Source organism: Neopsephotus bourkii, unplaced genomic scaffold (genome assembly GCF_033783945.1).
Source record: "Neopsephotus bourkii isolate Nb327-2 ecotype Australia unplaced genomic scaffold, CSIRO-AGI_Nbou_v1 NB_547, whole genome shotgun sequence".
NCBI lineage: Eukaryota > Metazoa > Chordata > Aves > Psittaciformes > Psittacidae > Neopsephotus > Neopsephotus bourkii.
Genome location: NW_026901048.1, coordinates 1,248,618 through 1,271,458, shown reverse-complemented (window position 1 = coordinate 1,271,458; position 22,841 = coordinate 1,248,618). Strand labels below are relative to the sequence as shown.

Sequence of the window (22,841 nt, the reverse complement as noted above, 5' to 3'; positions counted from 1 at the left end):
AACCAGAAAACTGACATCCACCCTTCAGTCAGCAATGCATTGTACTAGCCAACCGGATTTCAAGTAAACAAGCGTATGATCATGAAAAGTAGTTTTATTGTTTATTTCTTTACAGTGTATTACTCTGGATACTTAATATTACATATCTTGGGGTCTGTGAGAAATGCTGGGTTCTTAAACATAACTGGCATAAATCCTGTAAAAAGATAAGATGGAGGTTTTTCTTAATAGAAAAGTAAGCCTGACTGAAAACATTCAAAAGCATAGTCATACTTACCAATTACCTGGGCTCTTTTAATGGCTTTCGTAATTTCTTTCTGCTTCCTGTTGCACAAGCCTAAAGAGATGAATCATTGTCAGCCTCTTAAATCAACAACCACCAAACCATTAGTTTAAAGAGTGAAAGGGATATTACTGGCAATTCCCTCTAGCTTTGCCCAAGTCTTCCTAGACAAATGCATGTGAGCTTATAGTATTAAATACGAAATGCATATAATTAAGGACTATTTTCATTCCTTGAAGCAGGCTACTAAGTCAGAGGAGTACTCTTACAGAATGTATGGAGTTGGTAGTAGTTACTTCTGGAAAGATAAGCAATATACAGTTACTCTGACTCACAAACACATTAACATTAGTATTTAGTGATTTACTATTTCACATACCTGTTATATGCCTGCCGTAAATGCGGCCAGTATGCGGAGAAACAAACTGGGAAAGAAGCTACTTAAAATGAAGAAATCCAAAATCAGTTTAAGAACTTTAAGACAGCTTTAGTTTATTACTGCATTCTGGTTTTCTTTTTTTGATGTTCTTAAACTAGAGACAAGAAAAAGTATAATTTAGAGGTACAGTATTTTATATGCCACAGCATTTAAGTGCTATTAGAACCAAGGACTATTTGATAAAGTTTTAACGCCAGCACACAGGTCTAGTAGATTGAACAGTTTAGTACATTATTTGACCATTATCTGCACACATTTTTGCTCTTAAGTTTTAAACCCCTACACATATGAATAAATTCTTATTTTTTTATGCTGGTAGACTTCCTATACACACTTAAAAATCAGTAAACTAGTTGCCATCACTTAAGAACAGGCATTTTTTAACTCACCTGTACATTCTTGTAGTCAACATTTATCCCACATAAGACGCATCTTTTTGGAGGCTCCTTATAGGGATTCTCCATTTGTATGGGCTGAAATTAAGAGGTTTATTAACACCTGTAAGCTTCACAAGAAACTAAGAAGTATTTGATATTTTTATTCTTTAGGCAAAACAAGCCTTGAAAGCAAGAGGTATTTAGTGCATCAGTGAAGTTTTTCAATAACTTATCTTTTTCTCTTAACACAGTGATTGAAATCTAGCAGTCTAAAAGGCTTTACACAGCTACACAGCCGTTTATATATTAGTAATAATCTAAGAAACCAATTAATTAGGGTGGTGAAGCACTGGAATGGAGTGCCTTGGGCAATTGTGAATGCTCCATCCCTAGGGATGTTCAAGGCCAGGCTGACACAGTTTAGTGTGAGGTGTCCCTGCCCATGGCATGGGGGATTGGAACTAGATGATCTTAAGGTCCTTTCCAACCTTAACTAACTATTCTATTCTAATTAATAAGATAGTGCTTACACACTTTACTTTAGAAAGCAGTATCTACAGCAGCTGGTAGTAAGGTAGTTCTGCCTGGTTAAGTCTGAAGAGACTTTTCTGAACATAAATTCAAAGCAAATGGCCTAAGGGAGCTCCTGTCCACACACTTTAACAGAGAGATTCTCAAATATTTACTAAGCCCTGAACAGCTCGTCAAGCTTTGGAACAAGATACGAGAAAGAAAAAAAAAATGCAGGCATAGATAGAATTGGGCAGAGAAACAGTATCTTTAAAAGTTTTTGCTTGTACAGGACAGCACTTTTTTATGACATAACTACATGCAATGAAGTTTCTTCAGCTTGTTTCATGGAATGGTTTGGGTTGGAAGGAACCTTAAAGACCATCCAGTTCTAAACCCCTGCCATGGGCAGAGATACCTTCCACTAGCCCAGGTTGATCAAAGCCCCATCCAGCCTGGCCTTGAACACTGCCAGGGATGGGGCAGCCCCAGCTTCTCTGTGCAAACTGTGCCAGTGCCTCACCAGTCTGCTTAAAGCCACTTCCCCTTGTCCTATCACTACTTGCACTTATTTCTCAGCTACATGCAAGAAATCAGTTCTGCCAAACATTTTGCTCCACATTTGTGTTACTCAGCTGATTTACATGACCACAGTTAAGATGCTGGCCTATAGCTCAACGGCACCTTCACTTGGAATACCTGGTGGCTTCCCTCAGCACTGGGTCCCTGCTCTACAATACCCCAAATAAGTGAATTCAGAGTTGGTTTTCTTTTAGAAGCCCGAGTTACTTGAGTTCAGGGGGGCTTTTCAGGAGCCCAAGTTACGCGAAAACCAAGGCACTTTCGGACACCTCCGCTGCCCGACCTGAGCCCCTCCTGGCGAGGGCGGCAGCGGCCCGGGAGCAAGCAGAGGACGCGGAATTCAGGGGGCTACCTCACCTGGTCGGACTGCTCGGGCAGCTGCTCATGCTGCAGGCGGTGCGGCCGCACCCACAACGCCGCTGTAAGGGATAAAGAGTCACAGTTAGCGGCAGCACAGCAGGAGAGACCAGCTCACAACTTTTTTCCCCACAGCCACCTCGTTTTGGGGGAGGGGCAAAGGGGGGGGTGGGGAGGGAAGTGGGTGAACAAGCTGTCTGGCTAAGGTTAAACCACGACATAAAGGAATAAAGCAAAGGAACACACCGGGCCTCAGCGTCCGCCAGGGCCGAGCCACCAAAACCCGCGCCGCCATCTTGTCCCCCACAGCCCACAAGCATCATCTCCGCCTATAGGTCATTTGCCTGCCCGACCGCCCTCACAAATGCGATTCGCTGGCCAATGGGACCGCCGCCCGCCCAGCTGGAGGCAGGCGATTGGTCGTTGCCTGGCCGCGGGCTCTACGTCTTAGCAGCATATTGGCGGAAGTAATCGTGCCTGTTAGAGGTGTAGATAGATTTCCGCTCTTTTCATGGCGGTCGCATCCACTCTCGGCTGCTTGGCCGTCCCTTGTGGTAACGTGCTGCGGCCGTGACGCTCTCCGTATCGCTTCCTTGTAGCGCCAGCCGGAGGCTATACGGCCCCCAGATTCACGGGGTTGGGGTTAATGGCTGAGCCCCGACTCGCGGTGCGGAGGAAGAGCTGCCCCGGTTCTGTCCGCAAGCGGAGCCGGGCCCCGGTGCAGCCTAGTGCCGTCTGCTCACCGGTGGCTCGTAAGAGACTGAGCTCCGCAGAGGGGCCACTGGCGGAGACCTCGGTACGGGGGTCGCAGGGTGCGGGCGGGCGTATCGAGGTGGAGGGAGCACCGCCTGGGAAGATGGCTTGGCCTAGCCTAAGCCTGTGTGCTGTCAGGGAGCGCCTTACTTTGTATGAGAGGGAATGTAGTTTGGCTTTAGCCGGCATCATGCCTACATGTAGGTTAAGCTTCACTCGCTGCAAGTTCACTTAGAAGTGAAGCTAGGTTTTCCTCACAACATCAGAAAATCATATACATTTCTTCTGAATCTGGGAAAGGCTTAAATGATTTGCATCCTGTATGTGTTGTGCAAGATGTGCTGCCTTCCTTGGTGTCACTTTGGAGTACTAATACTTTTTATTTTTTTACAGTGCGCTAATGATAGCGAAGAAGATATGTTTGGTGACTATGATAGTCTTTGTGGAAATGATTCTTTTCTAGCTCAAGTTGATGATATAGAGCACAAATACCTGCAGGATGAAAAGCTGGCTATTAAAGCACCTGGAGAAATCATACCTGGGAATCTTCAGCCAGGACTTCCACAGAAGAAACAAGTTAATTTTTCTATTCCAGAAAATACAGTTACCCTTAAAGCTGACAAGGAGGATGCTTTCCAAGTGAGTGAAAGGGGTGCAGTGGATAACAATCAAGAACAGACTGACTCTATTTTAGATGAATTGCCATCATCACAACTTTTGTATTTTGAGAAAATGGCTGAACTATCTTTTGCTTCTAGAATACCTCCAGCCTCAGAAGGGATGAATAAATGTGTGAATCCTTCCTTAGAGAAAATCAGGAGTACATCATCTTTTTGTCATGGTGCTGAGCACAGAAACAGACATACTGACTCTTCCTCTGACTCCAAGAGTGATTTATTTAAAACTGAAAGTCTTAAAGATCATCTGAAAAGTGCTATGACTGGAAATGCCAAAGCCCAGACTCTGCAGGTCTCTAAAACCAAGCAGCTTCAAGAAGCCGTTTTATCTGAAGAGATCTGTGTTGCTAGAAAAACTATTGAATCTTCTTCTGTTGATATAGGCCCTTTCTATGGATTACCTAGCAAAGTTAAAGATCTATTCAGGCAATTTCGAGGGATTGAGATGCTTTATGGTAATGTAACTAATTGTTGAGAAAGAAAAAGAAATACTAGTGAAGACTTGCTCATTTTACCCATTAACACTGTAAAAATATTTAAGGTAATATTCAATGTAAACCATGTTGGAAAGTGGTGGTTTTCTTTTATTAAGTGGTTATTTTGGGTGTTTAGGTGGGTAGGAAAGTTTGATACAGTCTTATAGAATACTTTAGAAGGCTCAATCACTAACAGCTTTTAGTGGTCTGTTGAAGAAAATCTCAAACACTGGACTTAGAGTAGTCTATAGGAAGTATAGGCATTTTTTTATATTGATTCATATGCTTCTGGGGGCTGCTAATACTTCTTTCTTAATTTTACAGATTGGCAGCATGATTGCTTAATGTTAGAATCTCTACAACAAAGAAGGAATTTAATATACTCATTGCCAACTAGTGGTGGAAAAACACTTGTAGCTGAAATAATAATTCTACAAGAATTACTCTGCAGACAGAAAGATGTTCTGATGATCCTGCCATATGTTGCCATTGTCCAGGAAAAGGTCTGCTCATATTCTCTGCTATGCCTTCCTACTTGGCTGGTTTTAACACTAATTTAGCAAACTGCATGACTTTTATAAATATATGGTGGGAAGTTAGTCTTTTCTCCTAAATGTTGCTCAGAGGGTCAGTAATTTTGTTGTAAAACAGACTTACAAAGGTGAGGATGCTGAGCCAGAAAATAAATCATGCTGAATTTTGAAATAATAGCTTGTTACAATGTTATGTGTAGTTCTGCAGTTATCCTCTTGGCATAAAGGAAAAGTTAATTTAGAGAATAGATGCAACTCAAGCTTGATAATATTTGTAAACATTTCAGCTTTGCAGGTGGAAAAGGTAGTCATAGATAATATGTTTTCACTAATCCAAGCAGTTGATTATTGTGTGGGTTGGTTATATGCACATTGAGTTCTCAAGGCAGCTCTAAAATGCAAGAGTGTGAGTTTGCTCTCTGATTGATTTTTTTTTAATTTTTTAAACAGATTAGGAGTTTATCAAGTTTTGGGATAGAATTGGGTTTCCTGGTTGAAGAATATGCAGGAAGTAAAGGAAGATTTCCACCAATCAAGAGGAGAATAAAAAAGTCTCTTTATATTGCTACTATAGAAAAAGGACATGCTCTAGTGAATTCTTTAATTGAAACAGAAAGAATTGATGACGTTGGTCTCATTGTAGTAGATGAGGTATGCTACAAGACTTACTAAGATTTATAATACACAGACTTTTATCTTTATAATATGCCATTATTAGCAAAGAGCATTTTTTGATTGCTTGGTTTTGCTTTGAGTGTTTATCATCACTACTTAACTTTTCTGCATTGGTACGTAAACGTGTAATATTGAAAGTTATTTTTCTTTAACTGAATCGTTTGTTGCTGTATCAGGACAATGGATTCTATATTGAGAGATCTACTGTTAGTGATGAATTACTGATAGGTACTTGCAGTTAGACATTTCTAATTGGTTAGAAACATAGATAGTCATGGAGAATGTATTTTATGAATCCCACAACTGGACTCTTAAATGTCGAAAGCGTGACTGGTACTAATAATGGCTGAATGAAGTAACATTTGACTGGGAGAATTGCCCCTTATTCTGCTCTTAAGTGGTGCAGCCAAGTTGTGCTGCTAAGGGTTGAATCACATGTATAACATCTAACAGGGATGTTTAATTCATGGAATACTTCATCCTAACTGAATTTACTTTAGTAGCTTCAAAACAGAAGACAGTTTAAGGATTAACTTGTTTTTCTGGAAGTAGCTGACTGCTAGAAATCTTTGTATATTAACTTCCACTGTAAGTGGTCCTTAAAACAGTGTGCTTGACACTGGTGATCACAAAGATCTCTATGCTGACTGTTTACTATCAGGAGTTAAGTGTATCACTAATGGTCTAATTAAATGGAAGGTAAATCTTGTTTTCTATGTTTGCCCTTGGGTCTGGTTTCCCATGATTATTAAATGTTGTTTCAGTGAGGCTATACTTGTGGAAGGAGCTTGGCAGTCAGAATTTGCCAGAGGGATATAATGAGGAAGTCCATGATAATCCCTCTGTAATAGGCAATTCTGTAATATTTATTTAGGACTTTAAAAAAAATATTGTGTGTTTTAGAAATACTCTTAACTCAGTAACATTCTTGCATTTTCTCTTTCCTTTCTGTGCACAGTTGCATATGCTTGGTGAGGGAAGTCGTGGAGCAACACTGGAAATGACTCTTGCAAAAATTCTTTACGCTAGTAGTAAGTCACGGCTGCAGTTAATGTTACTAAAATATTGTAGTGATGGCATCGTTAGAGAGATATCATACTTTGTCTTTCAGGATTTGTGGTGTTCTGGCTGCTTTTGAAAAACTAGGAATGACTCCATGCAGTAACAGTGTTTACTTATTTGTTAGTCCGTTGACCCTGTAATGGTGGACCAGGTGTTTCTGAAGCTTTTTGATACTTCTCTAGGAAATCCTGAGTGTTGACAAATGCCTTCCATTTCTTTGTAGGAGTCTCTTAGCCATTTCATTTAAAAGCTTCCATAGAGAAAGGTTCCTTTTTTATGTGTACATCTAGAGTAATATTTCTTAGTTATATCCCACTTCAAGCTTGCTACTTCGGCATTTAAGAAGACTAACAATAAAGAAGTGGGCTTTTGAATTCAGTATTGAGCAGAAGTGTTTAAAATTGTGAGCATGGCAATAATAAATTCATGTCAACTTCTGTTTTACAGAAAACACGCAAATCATTGGAATGAGTGCAACCTTAAATAATGTTGGAGACCTGCAGAAGTTCCTGCAAGCAGAGTACTATACTAATAATTTTAGACCGGTGTGTATACAAGATACCATAAACTAGTAAAGATATTTGACTTTAAAATTATAGCATGTCTATTTAGGATTGTATCACAGCTTTATGCTTAATTTCACAATGTAATACAATGCCTGCTAATGCTTGCAGTTGTACTAATATCGGTGCACTTGTAAATGCACAAATGCAAGTACCTTTATATCATGTTAAGCCTCTTGTATCAGTTTAACTAAACCAATTCCTAAATTACAACTACTTTGATAAATCATTATAGTTCATTTGATAGAACTAGAATTTGTACTACAGGTGGTTGAACACTGCCATGACAATGGTTTATGAATAGTTCATGGGAAACAACATTTCTTGTATTCTTCATTATAATCAGATGTTTTCTCAGGGCAGGCAATTAAAACAATGAACTCTAGGAAATTCTTGATGGGTGGAGTGTGTTCTTGTGTGCATGAACATATGTATGTATATGAAATGTGATTCTTAGAAAAGACATCGGTAATAGCTTAACCTTTAGAGAAGGCTTAACTAAAGTTTTTGTTCATGGCTTTTATCTCCCTAGGTAGAGTTAAAAGAATACATAAAGATACAAGACACCATTTATGCAGTTGACAGCAAAACGGAAAATGGCTTTACTTTTTCACGTCTCCTTAATTTCAAGGTAAACCCGAAGTGCTTATAGTTTCATTGAAGTATAGTTATGAAATGTACTATTTTACACAGATTTGTTTACAGATAATCTGCAAAGAAATTATTTAAATAAGATAGTTCTTTTGTAATGCATATGAGAAAGAAAATGTTAGGCTTTGTGTAGAAAAAATTCCTTTAAAATACTGAATACTTAACTTGATTTTCACTTCTTTACTGCTCTTTAAGGTAGAGGTTTCTTCAATATTTTGATAAATGAAGAGGAATGGGTTTGAGTATTATATGTACCTAGTGCTTTATGGTTTTGGATAGATCTTCTCACCAGTTGATCTTTTGGACTTGACCTTAGATGATACTGAAAGGAGATACCTTTCAGGGGTTTTTTTTGTTTGGGTTTTGTTTTCTTTTCCATTATTGCCTTTTATGAACTAATTTCAACCTTTAAAAAGAAAAATGTGTGTTATAGTAGACTGCCAGTAATAGCACAAGTAACATCACTGTGGTGTTGCTAAAAGAATTTGAAGTTTTGAGGAGAAAAAGCAAAGTATTTAATTCTTATGTCCATGTATTCTTCAGGTCAAGATAGATGTGTTAATAAACTATTTCAAGTGAGGATTGGGAGAACTTATCCCACAGTTTCTTGCATTTATGTTGTGTTAGTGCAAATATGGTTTTCTAGCAAAGGTTGAGAACAAGTATTGAATATTTAGTTTCTGACTTAATTTCTAAGTTTAAATGTTTGTCAATATCCATTTATGATAGTATTCTAGTAGTCTGGAGAAAGCAGATCCTGACCACATTATTGCACTGGTTACTGAAGTTATTCCTAAATATTCCTGCCTAATCTTTTGTCCCACCAAAAAGAACTGTGAAAATGTGGCTTCAATGGTGTGCAAATACCTCAAGAAGTAAGTATCTCTCTTTTTTTTTTTTTTTTTTATTATATATGGAATAAATGGTCAGGGTATAACTTCACTAGTTTGCAAGTGACTTTCCCTCGTGATCAGAAGTAAATATTTTGAATATGAATCATGTAAAGTTGCTAAGTGCGTAAATGATAGCAAACTGCTCAAGGCTTATTAAACAAATGCTTTAACAAGCAAAACCCCTTATTTAAAAAAAAACCCCAAAACTAGTTAATAAAATGGTTATTAGAGAGCAAATAAAGAAAAAAGGAAAAGCATACTACACTAATCTAACCTTGTACCCCTTTGGCACTGGTCTCCGCAGGCTTAGAAAATGAACGTTTTCTCTGTAGCCGGGTATATATAAGTTGTAAAATCTAAACCAGGCTTTGTTAATAAAGAAAGTAAGACTCACATATGGTATCATTTAATTATGATTTGATCAACTCATAATGGTCTAGCCAAGTTAAATTTTATGTAGGAACAAATTATATTCAAATAAATAGTAACTCTCCCTCACTATTAAAATTGAAACCATTTTGAAGTACCTGTAGCATCCACTGCAAGCTGATACTGGCCCTGTTTCCTTTCTTCAGTGCAGTTGGTGCTCACATCCAGTCAGAATTTAATCACTTCTGTACCTGTGCTTACAAACAAGAAAAGAGTTCTGCTGCAACTTAATCACTCTCCTGTGTCTTGCTATTTCAAAATTAGTGAGAATAACTATTTCTCTGACATAGATGTTAGAGGTATGGATAGTGAACAGAAATAGACAGTAAGCATGTCTCTTGATTTTCTTTTTTAATTTTATTTTCTAAGTAGTTAATGATTGATCTGAAAAAATAGGTAAGTCTAAATAAATGCTTTTCCTCCTCCAAGAGAATTTAGAGCTCACAGGGAGAAAGAGAAACAAGATCTCATCAAGAACCTAAAGTATATTGGAAATGGAAGTGTCTGTCCTGTTCTGAAGCAAACAATTCCTTTTGGTATCGCCTATCATCATAGTGGCCTTACAAATGATGAAAGAAAAATTATAGAGGAAGCATATTCTGCAGGTATCCTGTGTCTCCTTGCTTGCACAGCTACCTTAGCTGCTGGAGTCAACCTGCCAGCCAGAAGGTTAGTAACTGAAATGTATTTCATTGTTGCATTGATTTTTCTTGCTTTATAAAAAGTTTTCTTTAGTAATTTAGTAATATTTGGAAATACTGATGCTATTTAAAGTATGTTCTGCTTTTACTAACAAGTGAAATGCATAGGGGATTTAGTGTTCGACTCGGGACACAAGACTGCAAAGCTTTTACACAGGAAAATGTGAACCAGTATCAACTTGCTCAGAATGCATAGCTGAAGGGCACTTACATAAATGAATTACAAAAACGTGAAGAAATCAAGGATATGCTTCAGTATTTTCTAATGTTATCCGGAAGAGTAAGGAATTCATGGTGGTTTCTTTGGATATTGTCCTAAGAACAGTGTTTAAATCGTGACATTTTTCTAAAGAGATACAGTTTGAATATGTTTTAAAACAAAAGATATTTACTATTTTCTTACACACATGCTGAAGACATGGCTGCTGTACTCTGACCAAAGACTGTTTATTAAGAATTCATATTTGTGTGCATGCATGTTGGAATGATGCATTTGAGGGGAGGCAAAAAATGAATACAGACAAGTATTGTCTTACTAGCATAACTGATGTATGATCAGTATAGCTTATATTTTGTGTAGGGTTTATTTCATATCTCAGTGGTTTTCATCTTAAACTCGGGCCTCTGAGTAAAGGCAAAGACTAGTTCTAAAGGTTCTGCAAAACGTAATAAACATGGCTTGTCATTCAGTAGATCTTAAATTGTTAAATGGTTTTCTGTTCAAACAGGTGCATTTGGTTTTAAATATTTACTAAGCAAGGGGCATTTATAACGAATGTATTTAAAGTTTTATTGCTACTTAGTAGTTCTAATATAAAGCATAACTTATTGAAGACTTCTTCACAGGGTTATTCTCAGAGCTCCTTATGTTGCTAATGACTTCCTGAAGAAGAACCAGTATAAACAAATGATTGGCAGAGCTGGGCGAGCTGGTATTGACAGTGCTGGAGAAAGTATTCTCATAGTACAAGAGAAAGACAAACGCTTGGTAATTTTTATAAAGCTATTGGTAGTTTAAATTATTGGATTAAGCTGGTGGGATAAACAGGAGGAGCTGAAATGCCTAGCTCAATTTTTGTTCAATTCTTAATGTTGCACGTATTTGACTTACATAATAATACTTGTAACCTGCCTTTATGTGGTTTGTTTTCAGATGTGAGCTGTAAACTTTTAGATGCCTATACTTACTTTCTTTAAAGCTGAATCATGCATATCAATATTTTTAAATGTGTGAAACTAGTGCATAAATCTTTTCTCTTAGCTACTATATTTCTTGCTCTTTTTAGGTTCAGGATTTAATTAACAGTCCTTTGGAGAATTGTTACAGCAGTCTTCTGCTGGAGTTTACCAAGGGGATGCAGACTCTGTTGTTATCTTTGGTTGGATTGAAGGTATCAGTTAACTCTTCTGTGTGAGTAACTTAAGTGCTTGGGAATACAAAGAAAATCTTTATCTGTTGATTCTTTAGGGAAAAATAGACCTTTTAAACATACTGGCTTACAAGCTCAAAACAGCTTCTAGTCGAATAAAAAGAACAAAGTTTTGATTAGTCTTATTTAACTCGGATGTCATGTTATGTAATTAATTGATAATTTCCTTATTTGTAAAAAACAAAGCTACCTTATGATACATTATAGTATTAATAACATTTCCATTTCTGATACTTGATTCAAACTAGAAACAAATTAACATGATGCAGTAGCTAGAATAATAGAACAGATGGAGAGCAATCCATCCGGTCCATAATAAGTTGTCTATCATTTTATTTGTTCCCATGTAATTCTGTAGAAACACATTAACAGGATATCCAGCTGCTTCTGTAGACAGTTTTTTTCATTTAGGTTACAGAATGTGTAAAATGACACCTTAACATTCTAATCTCTTGCAAAACTGATGCAGATAGCAGTTACCTACGAAGAGGTCAACAATTTTATGTGCAGTACATTGCTGGGTGTTCAGAGGCAGCTGCTGTCTAAAGAGAGGAGCCTCTCGGAGATAATTAAAGATGGGCTACAAAAACTAATAGAAAAAGGACTCCTAAAAGGAAGAATATCTGAGGACAACCATTCCAAATGTACACTAACAGTCACACCGCTGGGTAAAGCTACATATAAAGGTAAGACTTTTTTTCTATTCTTATAATCTTTTATTTCAACAAACACTTTCATCTCAGCCTTATTTCAATTTAGTATGTTTTCCCATCTTCAGTCTGAAACTGTAATGAAAAATGAGTTGTAGAGAGACAGATTTGATTGCTAAATAATGTGCTGGGCTGAACATGATGGGAATGAAATGTAATAACATTGATCATAGTGGGAGTAAAACCAGAAGTCTACCTCCAAAAAAGTGATTTAAAGATTTGATTTAGTGGTTGTACTCAAAATGCTGCATAACCTCATCTTATAATTAATTGTTATGGACAGTTATTGTGAACAGGGGGATGTCTTGACCTAGAGGGAAGCTTAGGAGGGAAAGGAAACATATGACATATAGACCAGTTGTAGTAAAGGAGTATATCAGGAAGTTCTGTTTTCCTGTCATAGCATAAAGATGCAGGGTATGGAATGCCATTGGAATAGAGTCTCTGAAACAGATTCTTTCAATCTACAAGATTTGTTCCAGGATTTCTTTAAAGCCAAGGCAATTCACAAACACTCCAGAACCACACCCTGAACAGACATAGATGGAAATAGCTAACTGTCTTTCATCAGTTCTTTTTTCACTGCTCAGGTTAGAGCGATTATTCAGGTTACAACTGTTCATCTTCAGATGGCATAACAAGCTGTTGTGGAAGATAAAGGAAATGTTGATTCTGTGTTAAAGTCTATTACATTAACTGTGTATACCTGTTTAAAGTTGCAGTACATTGTGTGCTTATTATAGGGTCTATAGACTTGGCATACTGCAATCTTCTTTATAGAGAACTGAAGAAAGGTTTGGAAGGGCTGATTCTTGAGAGCAATCTTCATCTTCTGTACCTGACAACTCCGTATGATACAACTTCTAACTGTAGCCCAGATTGGATGATATACTTGAGACAGGTGAGAATTTACTAGCAAACATGCATCGGGCCATGTAGTAATACTGATTATTAAATTTTAAGTAAGTTTATACACGTAGGAAATGCAGATAGTGGGGTAGCAATTTGATGAAAAGTTAAGATATGCTAATTTATTTTCACTCACAGGGCAGAAGTGCTGTCTTTTATTGCATAAAAACCGAAGTTCTCTTCTGCATCTGTAATATTTGATCCTGTTTGAGGGAAACAGTGGCAAAAACACATCTTCGGAGTTGCCAGTACTCCAAATCCTGACTAGCCTTGGGCCTAGCCTGGCCATCACTGGGGTCTGTTTAATCCTAAATCAGTGCTTTCATATGAACTAGTTATATGTAACCACATCATGGTAGACTGCAAGAAAACCACTGTTAAATGTATGAAGAGCCATATTTACCTTCTAATGCTCACTCATTTAATCTGTAATTTTGGGAGCAAAATCCACTACAGAATGTTTAGTCTTGATCCTTGATATAAGTCTAATGCTTAACACCAGCCATGATTGTAACTATTACACTGTGACCAATACCTTACCTACAGACTACTTATGCTTATGTCAGCCTAGCAGCACAGCACTTAACCTAGTCTTGCACACTCTGTAAGATCCAACCATAGTTCAATTCCTCTCTTTATTGTAAAGTGATGTATACTAAGGGTAGCACTAATACCTAGTTTTGTTAAAATGTAGCATTCAGAGATTGACAGTTACAGATAATTCAAGCAAGGCAAAGAAGTTGTAGATCTGACTTTAGCGACTCTGCTAGTCTAGTGACTTGAGTACTATTATAGAGATATTACAAAACATTATTTCACTTCAAGTAGTAGACTTATGTTTTCTATAATATTAAGAGAATTAAATATCTGAAAATTCTTTATAAAATCTTATTTTAGTTCAACCAGCTAAGTGGAGCAGAGCAAAAAGTAGCAGATATTGTGGGAGTACCTGAAAGTTTTATTACAAGAAAAGCTTCTGGCCAAGCCATCAGAAAGGTAGGCTGGAGATTTCTCATACTTAAGATCACAGTTAAGTCATTTCATTTGGTTATTTACAAAGTCTAGATTATTTTTCTGCTAGTGTTCTTTATTGCTGTTGTACTTATTAAGTTTCTTTTAACCTCATTGATTGGTTTTCTTAGTGTTGTTTAATGTCTGGGTAATGATTGGGTATAATATAATTATGTTTTAAAGACGGGAAGGAGAAGAGGGGAAAAGAACTTCCTTGTAGCACTAACAGAGTATCTCAAAAATGATATTGGCTCTGAACTCTGACTTGCTTTATTCCTAGAATGTGGACAGTGCTGTGGTAAACAGGCTCTACCTGTCATTTGTCCTTTATGCGCTACTGAAAGAGACCGATATATGGAGTGTTTCAGAGAAATTTAATATGTCCCGGGGATATGTGCAAAATCTCCTTAATTCTGCTGCCTCATTCGCCTCCTGTGTTCTACGCTTCTGTGAGGTAGTGTGTTAATGATTTCCAGTAAATTCTTTGGGATTTGCAAGATCTGGAGTCTTGTTCTCTTACATTAGAACTGAATGCAGGTGTTGTATTTCACCTTTCCTGTTCAAAGTTATTTCTCCTATTCAGAAAAGCATGCTCATACAGTGATATTTCTTATATTAAAAGTAAGCTTTATGTACAGAGAAAATATACAAAGTGTACAGTGCACTGACAGTTTTACCTTTCTCTTGGAAATAAGGCCATCTGCTTGTGGAATGTCATCTCAGGAAAACAGCTTTTGGATGTTCAGCTGAAGAGTGTTGAATACAGCCCTGCAGCTCTGAAAGGATAACTAAAAACAGCAGTTTCCTCTGTCTAAAAGCCAAATATATACTTGTTGCCATCGCAGAGCTCTTATTAGTCATAACCCCCAGTACAGAACTTAGGATTTGATTTTTAATTCTGTTTATCTCTGCAGGAATTGAAAGAATTCTGGGTTTACAAAGCTTTGCTGACAGAACTTATCAAGCAGCTGACATACTGTGTTAAGACAGAACTCATCCCTCTGATGGAGGTAGCAGGTGTTCTAGAGGTTAGTAAACCTGGCTTTATGAGATTTTCCCAATATAAACTACTATGCTATATGTTACTGTGCCTTATCTGGAAGACCAAGCTAGTGTTTTTTTGAGAATTTGGCATAGTGCAGATATCCCACGACAGTCCTGGAGGTTGGGGGAAGAGTGATCTATTGAGGAAATGTGAGCTGGAGCCAAGGATGTTTTTCTTCTGGCTGCTGCCACAGTGAAAAATCTTGTATTTGAACAACAATCTAGCTGTCTACTTAGTTAGAAAACAGAGTCCGGGTTTCTTGTGGTAAAGGATTCTTGAGTAAAGAGGAAAACCAATTTACATATTTAGTTACATTACAAGATCCTCACAGAAATATGTGAAGTCCGTTTGGGACCTTAGGCTTTTACAATCACTTGCAGTGTTGCATATGTTCTAAGTAACAAGTTTACTTGGTCTCTGAATCAAAGACTCCTATTAAAGTAGAAAATCTTTTTGGTCTTCAGGGCAAGGTTATAAGTAATTACTGGACTCCTTTGCAAAATTACCTAACTAGCTTGTACACCCTGTCGTAGAATCAGTTTGTCAGCAATCACTGAATTTGGTGGCAGTAAGGCTTTATTCCAAGGAGCAAAACAGTGAAGACTTAGAGCTTAATGGTGTCTTTTGTAATTGGATTTTCTGAATTAGATGCAGGAGGCAAGTAGTCTTTTTGATGGCTCATTCCATAGGGGAATATTTCTGTGTAAGGGCTAAACCAGCCTCAACAGCATGATTCTATGAAAATTTTGTTTTAAAGATGACTCTTGAAAATTACTGCTATAATTAAGGTATTTCTGCACTGGAGTTAAAACTGTGCCACAGCTGATATTTGTAGCAGATTAAATTGTCATCTTGAGCAGACATTATTTGCTTAAATTTATGTGGATGAAAGATAAAATCAATCTTGAGGTTACTGTAGTGAAAGAGAGAGTTATTTTCTGCACACTCACTTGTACAGTTTTCAAAGAGCAATCTAAAACCTTTTCATGGGGTTTAAGTCATTAATGGGGAAGGATTCTGTGTCATCAGTCATACTATGCGTACAGCAGCCAAATAGGTCACAGAAAATACTTGCTGGCAATTAGTAGTTATTTTTGGTGAGATTAATGACACCTGGTTCACATCAGTGAACATGCATAGTCCTCAGTTACCCTGGAGGAAGATAATGTATTGTAAGCCGTTACCTGTTAGATGCTGAAGAAAAACATATGCCATCAATTAAATGTCTTTCTATTCCTTTTTGTCTCTAAAAGAGGCAAGAGGAGGGGGGAAACAAAAGGTAATTGACCAGATGTGTGGAGGTGCAATAATTGCTCATCAAATAGGTATTATTTCATAACTCAGGATATGAAAGCCTTGGGTATACAAATTACTCCACTACTAGTGTAGACATGCATTTTAATTTAAACTTTGTGAAGTTCTAGCAGTACTTGTTTTGCAAAGGAAATGTTTGCCCAAAGGCCCTCTGTTAAGCAAATACTGCATGGCTACCTTACATAACAGGAGGATCAAACCAAGTCAGGAGAAGAAGATAGCGCACAAACCCTTATACTGGTGATAATCAAGTTCTGGACAGTCTCTTCTGTGATGTGTATCTCTCTGGTATGTGTGGGATCACAGACATGACTTCACATGAAACTAGAGAAATAAAAATTATGATATAATAGGCATCACAGAAACATGGTGGGATGGCTCCTGTGACTGGAGTGTTGGAATGGAAGGTTACAGACTTTTTAGAAAAGACAGGCCTGGCAGGCAGGGATGGGGAGTTGCCCTTTATGTTAGGGATAGGCTGGAGAGTATGGAACTTTGTCTGGGGACAGGTGAGCAGTTAACAGAGAGCTTGTGGGCCAGGGTTAAAGGGAAAACAGCAACAGGAGACATTACCGTGGGGATCTGTTACAGACCACCTGATCAAGTTGAACCTGGGGATGAAGCACTCTATAGACAGATAGGAAAAGCTTCACGCTCACAGGTCCTTGTTCTTATGGGGGACTTCAACCACCCTGACATCTATTGAAACAAGGGTACAGCCCGGCATAAGCAATCCAGGAGGTTCCTCAATTGTGTGGAAGGCAGCTTCCTTCTGCAAGTAATAGAGGAGCCAACAAGGAGAGGTGCCATGCTTGACCTCGTGCTCACCAACAGGGAAGGGCTGGTTGGAAATGTGACGCTCCAGGGCAGCCTTGGATGCAGCGGTCATGAGATGGTTGAATTTGAGATCCTCAGGACAGTGAGAAGAGCGTGCAGCAAGCTCACTGCCCTGGGCTTCAAGAGAGCAGACTTTGGCCTCTTCAGGAACCTGCTTAGTAAGGTTCCATGGGATATAGCCCTAGAGGGTGGGGGGGGGGTGCCCAAGACTCTTGGTTGGCCTTCAAGGATCACCTGCTACAAGCTCAGGAGTGTTGCATCCCTACTAGAAGGAAGCACAGCAGGAGGGCAAGGAGACCTCCTTGGATGGATAAGGAGCTCCTGAGGAAAATTCAAATGAAAAAAGAGGCTTATAAAAAGGGGAAGCAAGGACAGGCAGCCTGGGAAGAGTACAGGGATGTTGTCCAGGAAGCTAGAGACCAGGTTAGGAAAGCAAAGGCCCAGTTAGAATTAGACTTGGCTAGGGATGTTAAGGATAACAGGAAGGGATTCTACAGGTATGTAGCACCTGTAGGGACAATATAGGCCCCCTCAGGAAGCTCTCGGGAGAACTGGCTACACAGGATTTGGAGAAGGCTGAGGTTCTGAATGACTTCTTTACTGGCAAAGGCTCTGACTGCACCACCCAAGTCTTGGAAGGCAGACGCAGGGACTGTGAGAATGAAGACCTTGGGCCCACTGTAGGAGAGGATCTGGTTCGAGACCATCTTGAAAATTTGAATGTGCACAAGTCCCTGGGTCCTGATGAAATCCATGCATGGGTCCTGAAGGAGCTGGCAAATGAAGTTGCTAAGCCACTGGCCATCATATTTGAAAAATCATGGCAGTCAGGTGAAGTTCCCAACAACTGGAAAAAGGGAAATATAACCCCCATTTTCAAGAAGGGGAAAATGGATGACCCAGGGAACTACAGGTCAGTCAGTCTCACCTCTGTGCCTGGCAGTCTTGGAGCAGATGCTCCTGGCAGGCATGCTAAGGCACATGAAAAACAACAAGGTGCTTGGTGACAGCCAGCATGGCTTCACTAAGGGGAAATCCTGCCTGACTGATTTGGTGGCCTTCTATGATGGGCCTACGGAACTGATGGACAGGGGTAGAGCAGTTGATGTCATCTACCTGGATTTGTGGAAAGCGTTCAACACTGTCCTGCAAGACATCCTTGTCTCTAAATCGAAGAGACATCAATTTGATGGATGGACCACTCGGTGGATAAAGAACTGGCTGGATGGCTGCACGCAAAGAGTTGTGGTCAATGGCTCAATGTCCAGCTAGAGACCAGTAATGAGTGGTGTCCCTCAGGGATCGGTGTTGGGACCGGTCTTGTTCAGCATCTTTGTCGCTGACATGGACAGTGGGATTGAGTGCGCCCTCAGCAAGTTTGCCGATGACACCAAGCTGTGTGGTTCGGTTGATACGCTGGAGGGAAGGAATGCCATCCAGAGGGACCCTGACACGCTTCTGAGGTGGACTGATGCCAACCTCATGAATTTTAACCATGACAAGTACAAGGTCCTAAATCTGGGTCAGAGCAATCCCAGGCACAGCTACAGGTTGGGCAGAGAAGAGATTCAGAGCAGCCCTGTGGAGAAGGACTTGGGGGTGTTGGTTGATGAGAAAATGAACATGAGCTGGCCTCAGTGTGCGCTTGCAGCCCAGAAAGCCAACCGTATCCTGGGCTGCATCAAAAGGAGCGTGACCAGCAGGTCGAAGGAGGTGATCCTGCCCCCCTGCTCTCGTGAGACCTCATCTGGAGTATAGTGTGCAGCTCTGGTGTCCTCAACATCAAAAGGACATGAAACAGTTGGAACAAGTCCAGAGGAGGGCCACGAGAATGATCAGGGGACTGGAGCACCTCCCATATGAAAACAGGCTGAGAAAGTTGGGGCTGTTCAGCCTGGAGAAGAGAAGGCTGCATGGAGACCTCATAGCAGCCTTCTAGTATCCGAAGGGGGCCTATAGGGATGCTGGGGATGGGCTCTTCATGAGGGACTGTAGTGACATGAGAAGGGATAACAGGTTAAAACTTAAACAGGGGAGGTTTAGATTGGATATAAGGAGGAAATTCTTTCCTGTTAGGGTGGTGAGGCACTGGAATGGGTTGCTCAGGGAAGTTGTGAATGCTCCATCCCTGGCAGTGTTCAAGACCAGGTTGGACGAAGCCTTGGGTGGTATGGTTTAGTGTGAGGTATCTCTGCCTATGGCAGGGGGGTTGGAACTAAATGATCTTAAGGTCCTTTCCAACCCTAACTATTCTATGATTCTATGAAAAAAGATACTGTTAAACTGAAAGAGAAATTATTTATAAGCTTGAAACAGGGAAGCATAGTCTTTTGGAATTCTTTGAAAGCTCTGTTATGTGAAAATTCTGTGTGTGGGGGGGAAACATGGACAAAATCTTTTCACTTGGACATCATCAAATGATGTGACAATCATTCCTGTCAGTGGTAGTGAATGCAGAGAACATGATAACAAAAAGAGGACGATAGAGTCAGTATCGTTTAGGCTCAGAGAAAATGTAGACAACTGGGTTCTGAAGAGCTGGGTAAGATTGTATTGGGCGATAAATCTCAGCAGTAAAGCTGTATTTTGGGGAGGTATGATTCTCGGGGAGTATTCGTGTTCTTAGGAAAATAAATCAGAATTGGATTAATAAGCAGAGATTACATGTTTTAGGTTGGCGCAGAGACTGGCACTTAATGGCAGTTGTTATTGCCTATTCTAATAAGCTAACACAACTTTGAACTTGCAGGCACGAGCAAAACAGCTTTATAATGCAGGGTACAAAACTTTAGCACACTTGGCTAATGCAGATCCAGAAACTCTGGTCAAGATGATTGATCATTTGTCACGACGTCAAGCCAAACAGATTGTTTCATCTGCAAAGGTAAGTTTAGAAACAAAGCTATAAAAACCTGCTTCAGAACTTCAGTATGTTGAAAGCGGGTGTTTGAATGATATTAAAAGTGAAGGATTCAAATTACAAATAAAGGCATTAGTGGACATTTGTGATCCAAATAGGACTATGTATTAAGAATATTGAAATATTTTCTTGACAATATCATTTATCTAAGATGGTTAACAGTAACAAATTGAGCAGTTGCTGACCTTCGAGCTTTTGGTAAAGTAAGGGAATGTCTAGAATAAATGAATGGGTGGGTGGTGTGGAAAAAACTATGCAGTCAGTAACAAAGTCTTAGTTTATATATTCTCATGGAGTAAAAGTAATTTTAGATCATGGCTGTTTATAGTTGTTGTAGGCTCCTTACTGCTTTTTTGTTGCTGTATGAGCCAAAAAAAAAAATAGAGGGATATATGCAGGTTCCTCATCAGTGCCAAGTGCAGCAATCTAGCTTATTCTCATGCTCAAATATTAAACTGATGGAGTTTTCTCTAACTGGGGAGTTAAGAATACTTGTATGTGAATGCTATGCATGCTACTGGGGAACTGTTATATGCCATCTGTCAGCAACAAACAGCTCAGGGTAGTGGATTAAATAGTTACTAATGTCAGGGGTCCCTATATGTGTGATGTAAAATGCTGTAGTAAGAAATTTTGTATAAAGCAAGAACTTGGTAACTTGGCAGGCACTACTTACAGATGTTTATTCCAGCGTGGAAAACAAGTATCTGTTACAGATGCCTCTGCTAATAGTTCTAGACAAAACTGTTCATATTCTGTTATATTTAGCATATTAAGTGATGGCAGAACTGAGAAAACCAGCTCTGTGTACGGTATAAATTTGTGTGTGTTTTTCATATGGGTGTACACTAAAAAGTAAAAAATGCTGATAGTAGTACTTCTGAAAATGTTAGTCCTTTGAGGCAGAGGTACTCTAGTCCTGTGAGCAGCAGCAATACCAGTTTTTTACAGACCAGATGCAAGCTTGGAAAGAAACATTGGTGTTTTAACCTAACCTATAGCTAATGCTTATATTCATTTTTTCAGGGGGCGGTTGTGTTCATTTTATTTTTCCCATTATAGATGCTGCTGAGTGAAAAAGCTGAGGCTTTACAAGAAGAAGTAGAAGAACTCTTAAAGGTGCCTACCGATATCCCAACGACCTACTGACCACGAAGAAAAATCATGAATGCAGAAATTGGCATATTTTAAAATTTTTAATTTTACTATGTGAAGCTGCTGTAATTATAATAAATATTTATATATTTTGTATACCTCATTTTAGTGTGCGTTCAGAATGTGTCTTGGAAAGTTGACTTCATTTGGAGGTTGTAATTGAACCTCTTGAGCAAGAGGCTAGAATCAAAAGATATGCTCTTAATTCATTCCTGGTTTGAGAAATAGCCCTCGGAGTGCTTTGAGGACTGGACTAACTGCCTGGTGTGTACTTCTGCTTAGAGACTGGGTTCATAGCTGACTTAAATAATGTGTATATGTTGGATATTCCCTTTAGGACACATGTTTGAGTGAGCTAATGCAAAATTGTTATTTGCTGGAATCCCTGAACTCTAGGTGTAACCTAATGGAAGGAACAAGTGAGTTGCAACTCATGACAAACTGATCCCAGATTTGTGCAAGGAATTGTAAATGATGCCTAGTTTAAGCCGTGTTAAAAGATGTGAATATTGAATTCACATTCAGTCTCTGGCAGTTCCCAAGAGAGAATTTTCAGGATATTTCTGTAGCAGTTTTCCAAACAAAGCTAATGGGTTTGTTTTTTTTTTAATATTTTTTAATTTCATGACTAAATGTGAAGACTAGAAGACAAAGGCTTGACGTTGATTTTTGAGAAGCCATATCAAGAGACCACTTTGTGGATAAAGAACTGGTTGGATGGCCACACGCAAAGAGTTGTGGTCAATGGCTCAATGTCCAGCTGGAGACCAGTAACAAGTGGTGTCCCTCAGGGATGGGTGTTGGGACCGGTCTTGTTCAACATCTTCGTTGCTGACATGGACAATGGGATTGAGTGCGCCCTCAGCAAGTTTGCCGATGACACCAAGCTGCGTGGTTCGGTTGATACGCTGGAGGGAAGGAATGCCATCCAGAGGGACCTTGACACACTTGTGAGGTGGGCTGATGCCAACCTGATGAAGTTTAACCATGCCAAGAGCAAGGTCTTACACTTGGGTCAGAGCAATCCCAGCTACAGGCTGGGCAGAGAAGAGATTCAGAGCAGCCCTGTGGAGAAGGACTTGGGGGTGCTGGTTGATGAGAAAATGAACACAAGCTGGCCTCAGTGTGTGCTCGGAGCTGAGAAAGCCAACCGTATGCTGGGCTGCATCAAAAGGAGTGTGACCAACAGGTCAAAGGAGGTGATCCTGCCCCTTTATTCTGCTCTCGTGAGACCTCACCTGGAGTATTGTGTGCAGTTCTGGTGTCCTGGACATAAAAAGGACATGGAACTGTTGGAACAAGTCCAGAGGAGGCCAGGAGAATGATCAGGGGACTGGAGCACCTCCCATATGAAGATCGGCTGAGAAAGTTGGGGCTGTTCAGCCTGGAGAAGAGAAGGCTGCATGGAGACCTCATAGCAGCCTTCTAGTATCCAAAGGGGGCTTATAGGGATGCTGGGGAGGGACTCTTCTTCAGGACTATAGTGATAGGACAAGGGGTAATGGGCTCAAACAGGGGAGGTTTGGATTGGATATAAGGAAGAAATTCT

The 22,841-nt window shown here is 39.5% G+C and overlaps 2 protein-coding genes across 3 annotated transcripts; one reads left to right on the top strand and one right to left on the bottom strand.

Annotated features, from left to right (window-relative positions):
• Nucleotides 1-79: 79 nt before the first annotated feature.
• On the bottom strand, nt 80-2,909 carry MRPS18C (mitochondrial ribosomal protein S18C). The gene is made up of 6 exons (XM_061350974.1): nt 2,795-2,909; nt 2,549-2,610; nt 1,112-1,195; nt 663-720; nt 278-337; nt 80-196 (listed from the first exon to the last, which is right to left on the bottom strand). The coding sequence occupies exons 1-6, from the start codon at nt 2,841-2,843 to the stop codon at nt 120-122; spliced, it is 390 nt and encodes a 129-aa protein (XP_061206958.1). The 5' UTR covers nt 2,844-2,909; the 3' UTR covers nt 80-119.
• A 255-nt stretch (nt 2,910-3,164) lies between these two features.
• On the top strand, nt 3,165-21,384 carry HELQ (helicase, POLQ like). Of its 2 annotated transcripts, XM_061350972.1 has the most exons (18): nt 3,165-3,344; nt 3,695-4,433; nt 4,779-4,957; nt 5,438-5,638; nt 6,621-6,693; nt 7,172-7,269; nt 7,820-7,918; nt 8,668-8,813; nt 9,690-9,929; nt 10,808-10,949; nt 11,248-11,352; nt 11,861-12,077; nt 12,845-13,002; nt 13,908-14,006; nt 14,302-14,475; nt 14,936-15,049; nt 19,967-20,101; nt 21,200-21,384. In XM_061350972.1, exons 1-18 carry the CDS (start codon nt 3,195-3,197, stop codon nt 21,284-21,286), a joined length of 3,156 nt encoding a protein of 1,051 aa, XP_061206956.1. In that variant the 5' UTR covers nt 3,165-3,194; the 3' UTR covers nt 21,287-21,384. The 2 variants fall into 2 exon arrangements, with proteins under 2 accessions (XP_061206956.1, XP_061206957.1); XM_061350973.1 differs by lacking the exons at nt 3,165-3,344; nt 4,779-4,957 and having other exon boundaries at nt 4,222-4,433.
• Nucleotides 21,385-22,841: the final 1,457 nt, after the last annotated feature.